The sequence below is a fragment of the Panthera leo genome, chromosome B1, assembly GCF_018350215.1.
Source record: "Panthera leo isolate Ple1 chromosome B1, P.leo_Ple1_pat1.1, whole genome shotgun sequence".
NCBI lineage: Eukaryota > Metazoa > Chordata > Mammalia > Carnivora > Felidae > Panthera > Panthera leo.
In genome coordinates, this window is record NC_056682.1 from 170,856,610 (window position 1) to 170,873,583 (window position 16,974).

The 16,974-nt window shown below is 39.3% G+C and overlaps 1 protein-coding gene and 1 long non-coding RNA gene across 6 annotated transcripts in view; one reads left to right on the plus strand and one right to left on the minus strand.

Moving 5' to 3' along the window:
* Positions 1-14,253, minus strand: part of NSUN7 (NOP2/Sun RNA methyltransferase family member 7) — a 52,017-nt gene extending 37,764 nt beyond the window's left edge. The window contains exons 1-4 of one of the 3 annotated variants that reach the window (XM_042936531.1): positions 14,082-14,253; positions 13,198-13,602; positions 3,751-3,809; positions 3,017-3,147 (exon numbers count right to left, since the gene is read on the minus strand). In XM_042936531.1, coding sequence (XP_042792465.1) covers positions 3,017-3,147; positions 3,751-3,809; positions 13,198-13,510 — 503 coding nt within the window. In that variant the 5' untranslated portion in view covers positions 13,511-13,602; positions 14,082-14,253. Of the gene's footprint in view, positions 1-3,016; positions 3,148-3,750; positions 3,810-13,197; positions 13,603-14,054 lie in introns of all 3 variants that reach the window. The other 2 variants (XM_042936530.1, XM_042936532.1) reach the window with 2 other exon arrangements.
* Positions 14,254-14,321: 68 nt separating this feature from the next.
* LOC122218293 overlaps positions 14,322-16,974 on the plus strand; it is a 37,284-nt gene continuing 34,631 nt past the window's right edge. The window contains exons 1-2 of one of the 3 annotated variants that reach the window (XR_006201977.1): positions 14,322-14,487; positions 15,925-16,012. This is a non-coding gene — a long non-coding RNA (uncharacterized LOC122218293). The remainder of the gene's footprint in view (positions 14,488-15,924; positions 16,013-16,974) is intronic. The other 2 variants (XR_006201976.1, XR_006201978.1) reach the window with 2 other exon arrangements.

Genomic DNA, 16,974 nt, shown 5'->3' on the forward strand with positions numbered 1-16,974 from the left:
ACCCAAAAAACAAATAATCCAGTGATGAAATAAGCAAAAGACATGAATAGACACTTCTCCAACGAAGACATCCAGATGGCCAACCGACACATGAAAAAATGCTCAACATCACTCATCATCAGGGAAATACAAATCAAAACCACAAGGAGACACCAACTCACCCTGTCAGAATGGCTAACATTAACAACTCAGGCAAGGACAAATGTTGGCGAGTATGCGGAGAAAGAGGATCTCTTTTGCACTGCTGGTGGGAATACAAACTGGTGCAGCCACTCTGGAAAACAGTATGGAGGTTCCTCAAAAAACTAAAAACAGAACTACCCTACGACCCAGCAATCACACTATTAGGTATTTATCCAAGGGATACAAGTATGCTGTTTCAAAGGGACACATGCACCCCCATGTTTATAGCATCACTATCAACAATAGCCAAAGTATGGAAAGAGTCCAAATGTCCATCGATGGATGAACGGATAAAGAAGACGTGGTATATATATATTGTGTATATGCACACACACACACACACACACACACACACACACACACACACACACACAATGGAGTATTACTCGGCAATCAAAAAGAATGAAATCTTTCCATTTGCAACTACCTGGATGGAACTAGAGGGTATTATGCTAAGCGAAATTAGTCAGAGAAAGACAAATATCATGTGACTTCACTCCTATGTGGAATTTAAGAAACAAAACAGATGAACATAAAGGAAGGAAGACAAAAATAATATAAAAACAGGGAGGGGGACAAAACATAAGAGACTCTTAAATATGGAGAACAAACAGAGGGTTACTGGAGGGGTTGTGGAAGGGGGGATGGGCTAAAGGGGTAAGGGACATCAAGGAATCTACTCCTGAAATCATTGTTGCACTATATGCTAACTAACTTGGATGTAAATTAAAAAGTAACAATAATAAAAAGATTAAAAAGCAGAGATAAAGAAAGTCCTAATCTTTCCAATTCCTGATTTCATTCTCTTTCTGAGTCTTTGACTTATATGATACATCCCAGTATCTTTATCATTTTTGCTCAAACTAACTGAAGATGGCTTCTGTTACTTGAAAGCTGAGACTCTTGATTAAAACACTCTGGTGGTATCTTTATACATGTATACTGCTCTACTATTCTCTGCAATTCAATCACTATACATGCATTTCTCCTATAGCATATTATGAATTAAATATACTATGAATTGGTTAATTTGGTAAACCGATCAATTTGTGAGTAAGATTTGCATTATATAAGCCTTTATTGGTTTGTGTAAGGGGAAACACTATTGCACTGACAAGAATGTAACCGGTATGTGTCAAGGCAGGAGTAGCATGGTATGATGGGGAAAGGGAAAAGTCTGGGGAATCAGGAATCCTTAGACAGTAGGATCTTCTGGTTCCTCTGGCCTCCTGAGTCACGGTCTTTGCTTGTCCTATTCAACCTGTCTTGCTAGCATTCAGCTAAAAGTCTGCAGCTGCTGAAAGCATAGTCTGGTCTTTCTTACTTGGTTAGAGCCCTATGGCTTTCCTGGCTGACCCAGGCTAAACTCAGCTCTCATTAGGCTCACCGAGACTAAGATGGGGCTTCCATCAATGTCTCCCGAGTCCTGCTAAGTCAAACAGAAACTGAGAGAAGCTCAGCAAACCTGAAACTTTGAGCCTGTCCCATGGCATATTGCCCCACCAATTTTTCTCTGATGTACTTGTACCCATCTTGGACACCTGTGGTTGGAGGCAGGTTACCCACTAGTGGGATGGGCAGTGAGGTGGTTACCCAAAAACCCACACAGTAAACAGGGGTGAGATCTTACTTATCTAACACAGAGGGCATGTACCTCTGAATGCTCTTGCTGTTTGCCGTCTTAAGAAATTTCTTATGGCTACATCTGACATGAGATATGACTGTGTCTTATCTTTAATCTTCCAGAGTACATCAACCAAACCTCACTATCCTAAGTGGAAGGAGTAGTAGCATATAAATGGTTAACACTTGGACTCTGGAATCCACCTTCCTGAATTTGAATCTGGCTACTCCCTTCTCCGATCTATAGCAATAGGTAGGTTCCTGTAACCTGTCTATGCCTCAGTTTTTCCATGTGTCAAAATACAGGTTGCTAACAGTATCCTCCTCGTGTGTTGTTATTAACAAGAGCTCCTTACAACAGTGATTGACACATATTAAGTGTTCAGTAAATGTAAGCTATTATTATTACACCGTTCTTAATCCTCTGGTCTCAGCCTTCAATAATTTAAATGAAACTGCTTGGATTTCCCAAAACAATATAAAATCAGATATCCTACTGATAACTGTTTCAGATTATTTACTAGGTAAAAATCTTCCTACAAGATTGTTGTTGTTGCTATATTCTGCTTTCCATTAAGGTTCAACAACATGATAACAAAAGCCCTAACCACAGTAGCACTTAACATTTATTGACCATCTACCCTGTGTGTGGCTCTAAGCTAAGCATTTTGCATGCATTTGTTTAATTAATTTTCCGAACGACCTTTTTAGGTAGGTACTATTATTATCCCCATGGTAGGTTTCTGCCAATATTTAGGCTAAAAAGAAAACAAATTTAAATTTAAAACTTGTTTGTTTTTCTTAACTATGTTGAAGCTTTTTTTTTTTTTAATTTGCCCAAGTAGTGGAATTTTCTCATTTGATACACGTTAGATTTTTTTTTTAAGAGCTGTAAACAAAGGTAAGTAAATAAATAATAGGTGTTTCAAATGAAGTTTAATTTATGTATGTGCTAAAACATTACTAGGAATTTTTCATGATTTTCCAAATACTTACAAGTTGGATCTTACAGTTCAAGCTTTCAAAAACAACTTGATTTTAAACAGAATGTTTAACCTGTTCAAGGCTGTTTGTAAAGGAACTCAAGACACATGAACTTTTATATATTTTCTCCATAAATTTCTGAAACTTATCTACACATCATACCGTATACCAATGAAAATACTAATAATTATTTCATAGAAAACATCCTTTGCACTTTTACGATTACCTGTTAAGAAGGTTCTCTACTTCTTGAACTTCTGCTATGGGTTCTTCATTATCAGAAAGGAAACGAGCTTCAAATTTTCTATCTTGAAAATCATACAGCATCACAATAATAAGACTGCTCAAATGATCTGGCTACCAGGGGGAAACACACATAAAGAAAAGTATACAAACAACATCTATAGTAATATTTTCCATTCCACTATGTTTTCATGAGAGAACAGAAATATGACTATTTTTACATAGCCTGGTTGTATTGGTAGAGAACTTGCAAATAGAAAAAAAAAAATAAAAAAATAAACCATTTTAAAGAGACAATATTTGGTATGTTCATCACAATGAAAGGACTACAATCAGTATTAGAAGTAGGAGAGAGTGGGGCGCCTGGGTGGCTCAGTCGGTTAAACGTCTGACTTCAGCTCAGGTCACGATCTCGCGGTCTGTGAGTTCGAGCCCCGCGTCAGGCTCTGGGCTGATGGCTCAGAGCCTGGAGCCTGCTTCCAATTCTGTGTCTCCCTCTCTCTCTGCCCCTCCCCCGTTCATGCTATGTCTCTCTCTGTCTCAAAAATAAATAAACGTTAAAAAATTAAAAAAAAAAAAAGAAGTAGGAGAGAGTTCAGGATGTGTTCTGAAGGTCTCAGCAATAAACAAACTAGTTGGATTTAAATCTAAAGGCTTTTTAATACTTTCTAAATAACAATCATGAGACAGCTAATTATATAAAAGTTGTCTACTTACTATTGTGGTACTTGGGAAGATACAGCTGTCTATTAATATAGCTTCCAAAATATCTTGAACTGCAAGACAAGGAAAATGTCTGTTACTGAGAATACCAAAACTGAAAATGAAAACTTTGGAATCAAAATACACTTTAGGGGCACCTGGGTGGCTTGGTCGGTGAAGCATCTGACTCTTGGTTTTGGTTCAGGTCATGATCTCACAGTTTGTGAGATCAAGCCCCACGTCTGACAGCACAGAGCCTGCTTGGGATTCTCTCTCTTCCTCTCTCTCCACCCCTCCCTCACTCACGTGCATGCACATGCACGCAGGCGCTCTCTCCCTCAAAATAAATAAACATTAAAAAAATACACTTTATACAGCGTCACCAACTACTTTTACTTTCATAATTAAAATATATCTCAATTCTTGACAAAGACCCAAATTATAATGACATGATGAATATTTGTCGTATTTATGAATCCAGGACCCTTAGGACCCAGGCGTCACGTGATATCCTAGTCAAAGGAGCATTATCTGAATACCTAAAGTAGTAATAAAGGAATTCCAACCTTTAATTTACGTCTTTTGAGAAACATTTAAGAGGATCTATTTTAAATATTGCATCCTTTTTATATGTTGCTGGATTCAATTTGCTAAAATTTTATTTAGTTTTATTCTATGTTTATGTTTATGAGGGATATTGGTCTATCATTTCTTTTCTTATAATGTCCTTGTCAATGTCGGTACCCAGGTTATGTTGGCCTTGTAAAGCAGGTGGGAAGTGTTCCCTCTTCCTCTTTCAAAGAGTTTGTGTTAGATCGGTCTTATTTCTTACTGAAATATTTGGTAGGACTCACTAGGGAAGACACTGATGACATTTAATCTAAGACCCAAATGACAAAGAGTTAGCCATGGAAAGATCTGGGAGAAGAGACATTCAGGCCGAGAGATAACCGCAAAGGTACTAAAGGGAAACAAGTAGACATATTGAAAAACCTCCACAGTGTGCATGAGTGTTCCTTTTGTTACGACTACTTAAAACTATATATGGACCATGTAACAATTTTTCTCTAAATTTTTAATGTTTATTTACTTTTGAGAGAGAGAGAGAGGCAGAGCGTGAGTAGGGGAGGGGCAGAGAGGGAGACACAGAATCCAAAGCAGGCCGCAGGCTCCAAGCTGTCAGCATAGAGCCCAACGCGGGGCTCAAACTCACAAACCGTGAGTTCATGACCTGAACCAAAGTCGAACGCTCATCCGACTGAGCCACCCAGGTGCCCCATAAATGTTTTAATCAGTTGAGCAGAAAGCTAGGCTAGCTAGCTTCAATTCATTCAACATTCATGGAAAACCTACTATATAGGCACACTACACTTTTGAATTTCAGTTTTTATTTGGGGGATGGGAAAACTAAAAAAGAAATGACTAATGGGAGCATAGACTCCAATTTTCATAGGAAATCCTTTGGGAGTCCTAATCCATATTTGAGCCACCAATTATGGCTGTATTATACAAGGCAATATCCCCATTTCACTTATAAGGAAAATAAGGTTTCATTTTCACCCTAAAGTACTAGCAAACCAGTTCCTAACCACTTCAGAGATTCTCAGCACGGGTCCACATTTTTGTCACAGAAAATCTGGTCATCATAAGAATAAAGGGGTTCTGAGACTACAGACCTCAACAGGCTATAGAATTTTGAGCAATGGAGATGCTTAGCTCCTAAGAAATAGGAGAGGCAGAATGTAAAAAATAATGATGATTTTGCCAACATTGCATTTATCCTTTGGGGGGGTCTTGTCAAAACTGATAACATCGTTGGGCTGCCTTTGATATGGTGCAGAATGCATTACTTTTGTATATCTACAATTTACGTAACATTCGCATATAGTAATATCAACATTAGTGGTAACTGTATATTTTAGATAGTGCTTTCTATGTGCTACACCTTGCTCTAAGTGCTCCATTTGGTATTCAATTAACTCTCATAACAACCCTATGAATTAGGTGTCATCATTATCCCTGTTTTATAGATTAAGAAATGAGACAAAGAATGGGTAAGTAGGATGTCACAGTCACACAGCAAGTAGCAAATCAGGGATTCAAACCCAGGGATGTGGTCCCAGTCTGGCACCAAAGTGCATGCTCATTACCAAAACATTAGCCTGCCTTTCTTCATCTTCCTCTTATAACAAACCAGAATGGCTATACAAAACACATTGTTAATGACTAATTTGAGTTACCAGGATTTACTTGAAGACTGTAAACCTTGCCTATCCTATCTAGTTCAGCACACTAACTTGAACTATTCCTTGTCCCCCACTAATTAAAGCCTATTCTCTTCAGTCTGTTGAAGAGAACTCTTAACCTCCATTCTTCATGTTTTCAATAAGGAAGGGCCTTCCCTAGGGAAAGATTTTCTGCCATGTGTCAGCAGGAAGTGCAATAGAAAGGTCTACACTTCTTCAGCTGTGTCATAGATTAGATGAGAAGTCTCTGACTCAATAGTAAAGGATTTGCAAGCCACTTGGCTAGAGATCTAAAACTATGTCCCCAAACATCTATATTTTTTTCCTCTCTCAGTGGGACCAAATTCAAGTGTAAAGGAGGAGTGCTATTTATTAGACCCCCAAAATCCACAGAGCCCATCTTGTCATTCTTCCCATTCTGGAAGAAAGGTGTAAGATGTCCCTTCTTTTGACTCTCCTCTAGGTTCTTCCTCTCTATTTTTATTATGTTTTCATAGAGTTTCCTTCATGTGAGAGGCCTCTAGAATCTTCACTTCAAGCATGTCAAGGCCTTGGGGCCCCTGGGTGGCTCAGTCAGTTAAGTGTCAGACTCTTGATTTCGGCTCAGGTCATGATCTCACGGTTTGAGCCCCGCGTTGGGCTCTGTGCTGACAGCTTGCAGCCTGGGGCCTGCTCTCTCTCTCTCTCTCTCTCTCTCTCTCTCTCTCTCTCTCTCTGCCTCTCCCCTGCTCATGCTCTGTCTCTCTAAAAATAAAAAAAAAAAAATAAAAGAATATCAAGGCCCTCCTATAATTATACAATATAGATAGATGCTGTTTATGTGTGTGTAGAATGAGGGAAACAATAAAATTATTTAAATCTTTTTTTGGCAAAACTAGTAAGACTAGCCACTAACATTTTGGAAGAATATTTCAGAGAAGTAAATGCCAGGGAAAGGAAGCTGGCATCACCAAATACAAAATCATTATGTAATGAAAATAAAATATATATGGAAGACTCACAGCTAGTATCAACCTCAATGGGGAAAAACTGAGAGCTTTCCCTCTATGGTCAGGAACAAGACAGGGATGTCCACCCTCACCATTGTTATTTAACATAGTACTAGAAGTCCTACCCTCAGCAATCAGAGAACAAAAAGAAATAAAAGGCATCCAAATTGGTAAGGAAGTAGTCAAACTTTCACTATTTGGAGATGACATGACATTCTATGTAGAAAACCCAAAAGACTCCACCAAAATATTGCTAGAACTTATACGTGAATTCAGCAAAGTTGCAGGATATAAAATCAATGTACAGAAATCTGTTGCATTTCTATACGCCAATAATGAAGCAGCAGAAAGAGAAATCAATGAATTGATCCCATTCATAATTGCATCAGAAACCATAAGATACCTAGGAATAAACCTAACCAAAGAGGTAAAAGATCTGTACTTTGTACACTATATAGAATATTTATGAAAGAAATTGAAAATGACACAAAGAAATGGAAAAACATTCCATGCTCATGGATTGGAAGAACAAATATTGTTAAAAAGCCTCTAACTACCCAAAGCAATCTACACATTTAATGCAATCCCTATCAAAATAGCACCAGCAGTTTTCACAGAGCTAGAACAAAAAAATCCTAAAATTTGTTGGGAACCCCAAAAGACCCTGAATAGCAAAGCAATCTGAAAAAGCAAAGCAAAGCTGGAGGCAGCACAATTCTAGACTTCAAGCTATATGACAAAGTCACAAGACAGTAGTCATTAAAACAGTATGGTACTGGCACAAAAACAGGTACATAGATCAATGGAACAGAATAGAAAACCCAGAAATGGACTCACAACTATATGGTCAACTAATCTTTGACAAAGCAGGAAAGAATATCCAATGGAAAAAAATCTCTTCAGTAAATGGCGTTGGGAAATCTGGACAGCAACATGCAAAAGAAACCAGGCCACTTTCTCTACCATACACAAAAATAAATTCAAAATGGATGAAACACCTAAATGTGAGACGTGAAACCATCAAAATCCTAGAGAATACAGGCAATAACCTCATTGACCTCAGCCTTACTGGCTTCTTATTAGATATATCGCTGGAAGCAAGGGAAACAAAAGCAAAAACAAACTTTGGTACTTCATCAAGATAAAAAAGCTTCTGCACAGCAAAGGAAACAATCAACAAAACTAAAAGGCAGCCTATGGAATGGGAGAAGATATTGACAAATGACATATCTGATAAAGGATTAGTACGCAAAATCTATAAAGAATTTATCAAGCTCAACACCTCAAAAATAAATACTCCAGTTAAGAAATGGGCAGAAGATATGAATAGACATTTTTTCCAAGGAAGACATCCAGATGGCTACCAGACACACGAAAAGATGTTTGACATCACTCAACATCAGGGAATTACAAACCAAAGCCATGATGAGATACCACCTCACACCTGTCAAAATGGCTAAAATTAACAACACAGGAAACAACAGATGTTGGCAAGGATGCGGACAAAGGGGAACCCTCCTGCACTGCTGGTGCTAATGCAAACTGGTGCAGCTACTCTGGAGAACAGTATGGAGGTTCCTTAGAAAGTTAAAAATAGAGCTACCCTAGGATCCAGCAATTGTACTACTAGGTATTTACCCAAAGAATACAAGAATACAGATTTTAAGGGGTACGTGTACCCTCATGTTTATAGCAGCATTATCAAAATAGCCAAACTATGGAAAGAATCCAAATATCCATTGACTGATGAATGGATAAAGAAGAAGTGATATATATATATTTGTGTGTGTGTATACATATATATATACATATATATATTTGAATATGCAAATAGATGCATATATGCATATACATGTGTATATATGTATATGCAATGGAATATTATTCAGCCATAAAAAAGAATTAAATCTTGCCATTTGCAATGACATGAATGGAGCTACAGGGTATTATGCTAAGCAAAATATAAGTCAGTCAGAGAAAGACAAATACCACATGATTTCACTCATATGTGAAATTTAAGAAACAAAACAGATGAACATAGAAAACAAAAAAAAGGAGAGAGAAGCAAACCCTAAAACAGATTCTTAACTATAGAGAACAAACTGAGGGTTGCTGGAGGGAAGGTGGGTGAAGGGATGGGCTAAATGGGTTATGGGTATTAAGGTGGGCACTTGTGATGAGCACTAGGTGTTATATGTAAGTGATGAATCACTAAATTCTATACCTGAAACCAACTGTACCATATATGTTAACTAGTTAGAACTTAAATAAAAATTGAAAAGAAAACAACAACAACATGGAACCATAAAAAACTAGGATTAGGGATGGGGTATCTTGTTCTACCACCCTTTCCAATCAGATAAAATACTTCCTCTTTTTAACATTCTTCCTGCTTGGTTCCTTACTATATCATTTAATCTCTTCTTGAGTTTCCCTCAATTTTTTTCATTTGCAAAATGAGAATCTTGTGTCTCAAAGAACTGGTGTAGCAAATGATATTTTGTTTTGTCAATTACAAAGAGCTATGTAAATATAAGGTATTATTATTATTTTCATTCAAGAAAATTGCATTTACCTCTTACATGACAACCAGAGCTTAAGAGGTTATTGATCTAGATTATTTTTCTAATGAATCACTATACAATCAAGAATTAACTCAGCATGGGGCACCTGGGTGGCTCAGTTGCTTAAGCTTGATTTCAGCTTAGGTCAGGATCTCATGAGATCTAGCCCTCAGGCTCTGAGCTGTCAGCACGGAGCCTGCTTGGGATTCGCTCTCCCTCCCTCTCTGCCCCTTCCCTAGTCACGCTCATTCTCTCTCCCTCTCTCTCTCAAAATAAATAAATAAACTTTAAAAAAATCAACTAAGCAGGCCTGGATGGCCAAACCCTGAACACTCCAAAGGAAGGTTTGGCACTCTGGGGAGATAACTTCTATAAACCTTTGGAATAGCTTGCCTGATGACAGTGTCTGTGTTTACACCGGGTGTTGGTGGGCAACATGGTGTCAGCTTGACCTCTGGAAGAGCTAGAGACTAAGGTCAGCCACAAGGTCACTCTTTGTCTACATGACTGACACCAATAAAAACCCTGGACAGCAAGGCTTGGGTGAGCTTTCCTATACTCCAGTACTACATTCACATACTACAATACTTCATTCCTGTTGTCCTACCATTGCTAAGAGAATTAAGCATTGTCCACAGACTCCTCTGGGAAAGAACGGTAGAAAACTTGCACCAGGTCTCTCCTGGACTCTGTCCAATGCACTTTTTTCTGGTGTTGACTTTAAGTAACCTTTCACTATAATAAACTATAACTATGAGCATAACGGATGTGATAAGTTCTGTAAGTCCTTCCAGTGAATCACCGACCCTGATGGTGGTCTTGCATACCCCACCTACAATTACTAATTACCAAAGTCATAATAAAACCATACATTAAGCATTTACTAGGTTTTTCACTAACAGGTTAGAAGATTCTGAAATGGCCAGGCTAATGCCACAGTTAGTTCCTGAGACTGAAAGTTCACCAACTACTATATATACTTAGGTTGGAGAACAAATTAAGCCAGGAATAATACCAACAATTTCAGGGACATCTTTTTCTTCAAGTTTTCTGTTTTCTTCATTTGTGGTTCATTAGTTTATTTCTTAAGAAATCATTTTCCAGAGTTTCTTTTCTTTTTTTTAATATTTAGAATTCTTGAAACATCCAGAGATTCTTTGAAAAAACAAATTAGCTGCTAGTACTCTATTTCTTTGATAGAAATAAAACTTAAAAGGAATCGGCTACTCTTCATTACCTTCTTTAACAGAAAATTGACTTTGGGGCTATTTAGTAAAGCAGGAATCGTGGTTGTCTTCACCTCAAAAAAACATACTGAGCCCTTTAAACCTTCAAAAGGTTAATCATATATAAATACATTCTCTCCTTTGGAAGAGCTTATACACAAAGGACATCAACAGAAGAGTAAACAATAAAACCGAAATACTGAAAACACAGCCAAAGGAGTATACTTAACATTTATATAATGAAGGAATTTTCTGTCATTTTTCCTTCTCCTTATACTTCTACACACACACACCACCTATTCACAACTTCACCAATAAAAGGGATCTTTACCCAAGCTCTCTTTAGTTTATACATTAACATTTTTAGCTTTACTGCCCCTACAAAAAAACTGCAGGGAAGAAATCCTGAGTTTTCTTTTCTGAACCTATAAGGTCCAAGCCAAATATGAGTTTATAAAATATCATGTGAAAGTACTGGTAGAACACTGATTATACAGAAGCTACCAGGGAAATGCACAGAGCCCCCACTACCTTAAAGCAAACTATCAGGCTCTTAATTATCTTGGAAATCTAATACATTTAGAAATTCTGGTTTGATTTTATTTGAACGTTCAGAAATTATTCAGATAATAATTTAAGCAATATATTATTATTTTAAGAAGAAAAAAATATTTGTACCAAGTAAACAACCAAAGCCATCTTAGATTAGAATTAGAATTTAAAAAAACAAACATTTCGAGCAAAGGCAGGTTTGTAAAGGTCTATGACAATACTTTATCATAATGGGATTTTTCTGGGTCATTAAAAAACATAAAATAGTCACAAAGCCCTTTCATAAAACAGAAATAAGGACTGAGAGGAAGAAAAAGATAATCAAGTATACATATCACTATAGCATATGACCATCTAGTCAATGCATTAATTGTATACAAAATAATTTCAGGTTTTTAGTATTGATTCCTAAATCTAAGACTCAATATTCCATTAGGAAAACAAATTGTCTATAATAGAATTTTGGCATTAACATTAAATACCAACTAATTAACATAGATGCCCAGTCTGCCTTTCATTGTTACAAGGAGAAAATGTAAAAATGTTCATTTGGCTCATTATCTAAAGTGCAACATTTTGGTCTCTAAAACTACATTTTTTCAAAGCAGATAGAAGGAATGGATGAAATAATGTGAAAGATTCCACTGGAAAAGAAAAAATGGTTAAAACATTTAAAAAGAAAAAAACCCACAAGCAGGAGAAAACAAAGAAATGGAAATTAAAGAGATGCCTTTTGACATCAAATTTTTCTCTATGTTGACAAATTTCTGGCTTCAGGGTTGAGCTGCCTTGTATCTGCAGACTACCAAAAATATATATTCATGTCTAAGTAATGAACGGGGCATTTTAGTTCAACTAAACAACTGGTAAGTGCCTATGTGCAAGAATGTGGAAGGCCCAGTAAGTACGAATACTAAAGAAATGCATGCAAATTAGTGTTGCCCTTTCAAGGTGTCTCTTTAGAAAGCCATATGCTTATCATTTCAGCCATGCTGTTAATACTCCAAATATTTCTGGAACTTCTTTTTGGAACTACATTCACTCATTTTACAAACCAGTATAAACATTATAGTTTAAAGGGGACAGGCGAGCAATTGATAATGTGGTGTCTGAATCAGAAGATTCTAAACTTATTTTAAAGCTTATTGCTAGTACAAAAACAAAGATCTCCAGCCCCTGCCACCGTTTGCTTTCACAGTAACAGTATTTGGTTCTGTCCTAGAGTCAGCTCCACACACAGAAGTGGATAGTTAACCACCACTGAGCGAATCTGAAACACTGCATCTCAAACCCTGGAGGCAAATTAGAACAGGGAATTCTACAGAAGTTTGGAGGAATAAATGTATAAGCTCTCAAAATTTAGGCTATTGGCTATGAATGGGATCATCTTAATCCGGGTTGATTTGATTTTGATATTCATTTTTAATATATTGTACCTTGGCTTCTTACTCCATCTCTGTTCCTCTCTTACTGGTTTTTATAATTGTGAAAGTTCATACACTAATATACAAGAGGTAAACATAGAAAATGCCAAGAAATAACCCAAGGTGGTGGTGGGGGGTAACTGTACTTGGATCCTTCAGTGGACTCTTATTCTTCCGGTTAATGGAATTGTTTCCTTGTTCAATTTAATGACTGTGCATTACATCCATCTAAGGACAGGCACCCTCCTAGGCACAGGGAATCTGCAGTGAAAAACAGTTCTGGCCTGAAAGAGCTTGTTTTACTGGAACTCTCCAAATTCCTTGACATGCATCTGACCAAAGTTACACAAATATGTGAAAACAAAACCTGGTGTGCACCAGAGGGCGGGAAGGGGACTGCGCTCCACAAATTCTCTCATTATTTTATTTTAGTGACGATCGTTGAGACTGGTACTACTCACACTTCAGAGCACTGAAAGCCAGCTCATAGGACGAACGCTGAGAAGATTCATCCTCAGACTCAGGCAAGGACAGCAGGGGTTCATTCCCATACTTTATTAAGACTTTCTCTGGCGACTTTTCGAATCGAATACCCTGAAAAATGTTTGCTGCCATAATGTAAACGGAGTCCGGATAGCCAGTTTTTTCGGGTAAACCACTTGAGTTTTTTTCGCCGGTTGATGTGTCACCTGACAGCACCAGGGAAGCGAGCTGGGAGATCTCCTCCGTATTTTGTTCGTTCGAAAACTCCAGTTCACTCGTGGCACGAAGCATGTTTGCCCCTTGACTGCCGTCGATAACTCAAGATCGAATTACAACTCAGATGTTCCAGGAAATGGTTTTTCCCTGTACCTTAAGTATCGTCTCTGTGAAAATAAAAGGTCATCTCGGTAAATCACTATTCCTGCGGGACCCACTTGGTGGCCCATTTCGTTGTGGCCTGAAAGACTAAGAGGTGGCATCTACTGGCGGATCCGAGCGTCCCATGCTTGGGGCCGTACAAGACCTAACCAAACGTCCCCAACACTCAGAGAGAGGGGAGGTGGGAAGGTGTTTCGGGAATCCTCTCCCAAGCGACTTTTCCCTAGGCCCCTTTGGGGGTAGCGCTCCCCACGAGCCGCGTCTGCGGCCCCACGGGCGCCCCCTACCCAGGAGGGCGGATGTTTCCCCGGGCTTCGGGGACTGAGACACGGCAGCCGTTGCGCTTGGGGCACCGAAGGCCGGTGTCTGAACAGAGCCCTCGGGAGCCCGGGACGGCGGGGCGCCGGCGGCGGCCCGGGAAGGCAGTTCTGGGTTAAATGCAGCCTCTCCCACCAACCGTGTTCGGGGTGTGGGGGGCCCCGACCTCCGGCGCTCGCTTCGCTCCAGTTCCCGAAAGCAGAGCGCGCTTTCTGGCCTCCCCAGGTCACGCTCAGTGGCCCTTCGCGGACGCGGCGGCAGAGCTGGGTGGAGCGGGGCGCGGGTGGACCCACGGCTCAGGCCGGGCAAGGGTCGGCCTCTCCCACCTCTCGCGGTCGGCCGGCCGGCCGGCCGCGACCCCGTCTCCGTGGCAACCTGGAGCGTGGCCTGACGCCGCCGAGGGCCGTTCCCGCGGGACTTGGCCGGGTCCGCCTCTCACCCGGCCAGTTTGCTCTTCCTCCAGAGTTCCGCGACGCCAGCCCCAGACCCTTTGCGCAGTTGGATCGCTTCGTCCCGAGGGTCCTCGACTTCCCCAAAACCACAAGTGGCCCCCTCTTTCCCGACACTTCCAGGTCGGTCTTCTTGAAAGCAAGAATTCTGTGTCGCTGACAGCACCCGCCTTGGCGCGTTGGGCAGAGGCGCAGGAAATATTAAAACAGATGAGTGTAGAGCTACTGAAGAAAAGGGGGGAAAAGACGAGCCTACTTTATTTTCATACTTTTTAGAACAATGGATATCACATTAGACGGAATCTTCCAGGGCAAGTTGGGTAAAGGTATTTGCCAACTTAAAACCGCATCCCTCCTTTCCAGGAGTTGCTTGCAAAGAAACTTTGCTGAAGTGGACCTACAAACGATCAAATTTGTCCCACCCTCCAGATTCTAGCATGGAACTGGGAACAAATATAAGCCTCCCCAGAGGGTTTTAATATGGCTACTTTAATTTTTGAGTCCACCTGGTGAACTCCTACTCAATCTTTGAAACTCAGTGCAAGCATTGCCTCTATAAATCCTTCCTGATTGTATTAGGATATAAATTTAACCCCTGTGATAGAGACGCAAACTAACCATTGGCCTCAACGGAACCAGTTTATTTCTCACATAAAGTCCTGTTGGCACAGCGGCTCTCCTCCACAAAGTTGTCAGGGCCCACACTCCTATTTTAGGCTCCATGGAAGGGCTTTGCTCTTCTCAACTTAGTCCAGTGTGGCTTACCACCCTGGCATACCATAGCAGTGGTTGGGGGAACTAAGAGGAAAGGGAAGGCTTGCCCATTCCTTTCAAGGACATAACCTGAAAAGTACACACATCACTTTTGCTCACATTCCATTGGCCAGAACTTAGTCACATGGTATACCTAGCAGCAAAGGGGGTTTGCATTTGTGTCCAACTAGAAATCAAGGGAACCGTTGCTATGGAAGAAGAATGGATACTGGGGAACAATTAGCAGTCTCTGCTATAAGCCTCTATCTCTGACCCTTCATCCGCTAGTCGTCTCATTTCCATTATTCCCAGATTGTCAAGTAACAAATATATATTAAGTTATTACCATGTATCTGGCATTATGTTTGGCCCTGGAAGTAAAAATGAATGTGCAGAAATGATCAGGGACCTTAACCCTCAAGAAATTAATGAATAGATATACTTGTACTTGAGCACCCTTCAATTTTTATTATAAATATTTGTGAACATACTGTATTCCCCCTCCTGTCATCTCGCTACCACATAGCCCATAAAACTCACACTCTTAAATAGTTTTATTATCTCTTTTTATTTTTATTATATGTAATACCATTTTATGCCCAGATACTAGCAAAATATCACTGTCTTTCACATGCACAGAAGATTACAAATATGAAGATGCCTCAGGGGTCATGATACATTTTACCATGCATCACACAGTACACAGTAAAATTTGCTGAAAATGTGAGACGATAGCTAGCTATAAACTTTGAAATACTATTGTCTTTTAAAATATAATTTCAGGAACTTCTTATTTTTCCATGATAGGTCAATGTAAGTGACAGTTCGCTGTACTGAAAACAAGATTTAATGAGAGTCTCCATCCCCAAAGTAAAGCTTAAGCCAACAGTTGTGGGTGAGTGAATTCATGGTTACTATTTACTCTAATCATGTGTATAATCCTTCTTACCTCTCACATCTGGTTAATGGTCTCATTGTGGACTTAAATCTCAGAGAGGACAGTACAAAAGTCACCATAGAGATAGGTGTGTGGATCAACTGCTGTGAAAACAAGGCAGTAAAAAGTGTGGTCTTTGTTTAAGTTGCTCTCTGTAATATGATCAGAACATCAAATCAGAGATGGTGTAGAAAATTAAAAGTTAGTTACCTGGAGCTTTCTACTAAAAGAACTTAAAGGACTGATTTTCTTTCCCCAGGGGGTAGAGTATTTGAAATATTTGTAAATTAACATTCCTTGCTAGTAGCTAGTAGCTAGCAGCCAGTGTATATTAGCCAAGTAGGTATTCAAAATACATTTTCTCACTTGCTTCAAGTTAATATGGACATATAAACTGTGCTCATTTCCATTGAAGCTTACTACAGAAATGAAATTGTGTTTTTAAACATCAGAACTCAATTTATAATTATTGCCACTTAGAAATAATGGTTGATTTTTTTTTTTTTTTTTTTTTTTGCAACAATGCTTGTCATTATTCTTTTATAAAGTTACCTAGTGTTCCATTGTGGACCTAAGCCATATCCAACTGGGAACTTTGGGGTATTAGGGCAGGCATCAGGAGCCCTATTTGTCTGAGGATCCCCAAGACCCCCTGGGTAAGCTACATCTGGAGACTGATGGTCAGGTACTGAAATATCCCATCCCAGAGAAGAAGAGAATGGTAGATGCCAAGAAGGCAGGAAACTCACTCTGATGTGGGTGAACATCATCCTCTGATGCTGGGTGAGGCTTGGTGTGAAGGAATACTTTGCATATCATAGAGGGTAGCATTACTCAAGTGTCCTCTTCCCTGCTCCTTGTGGAAATTTGTCCCAAACAACTTGAAAAGGAAGTGGTAAGATGACAGTGTAAAGATGCCT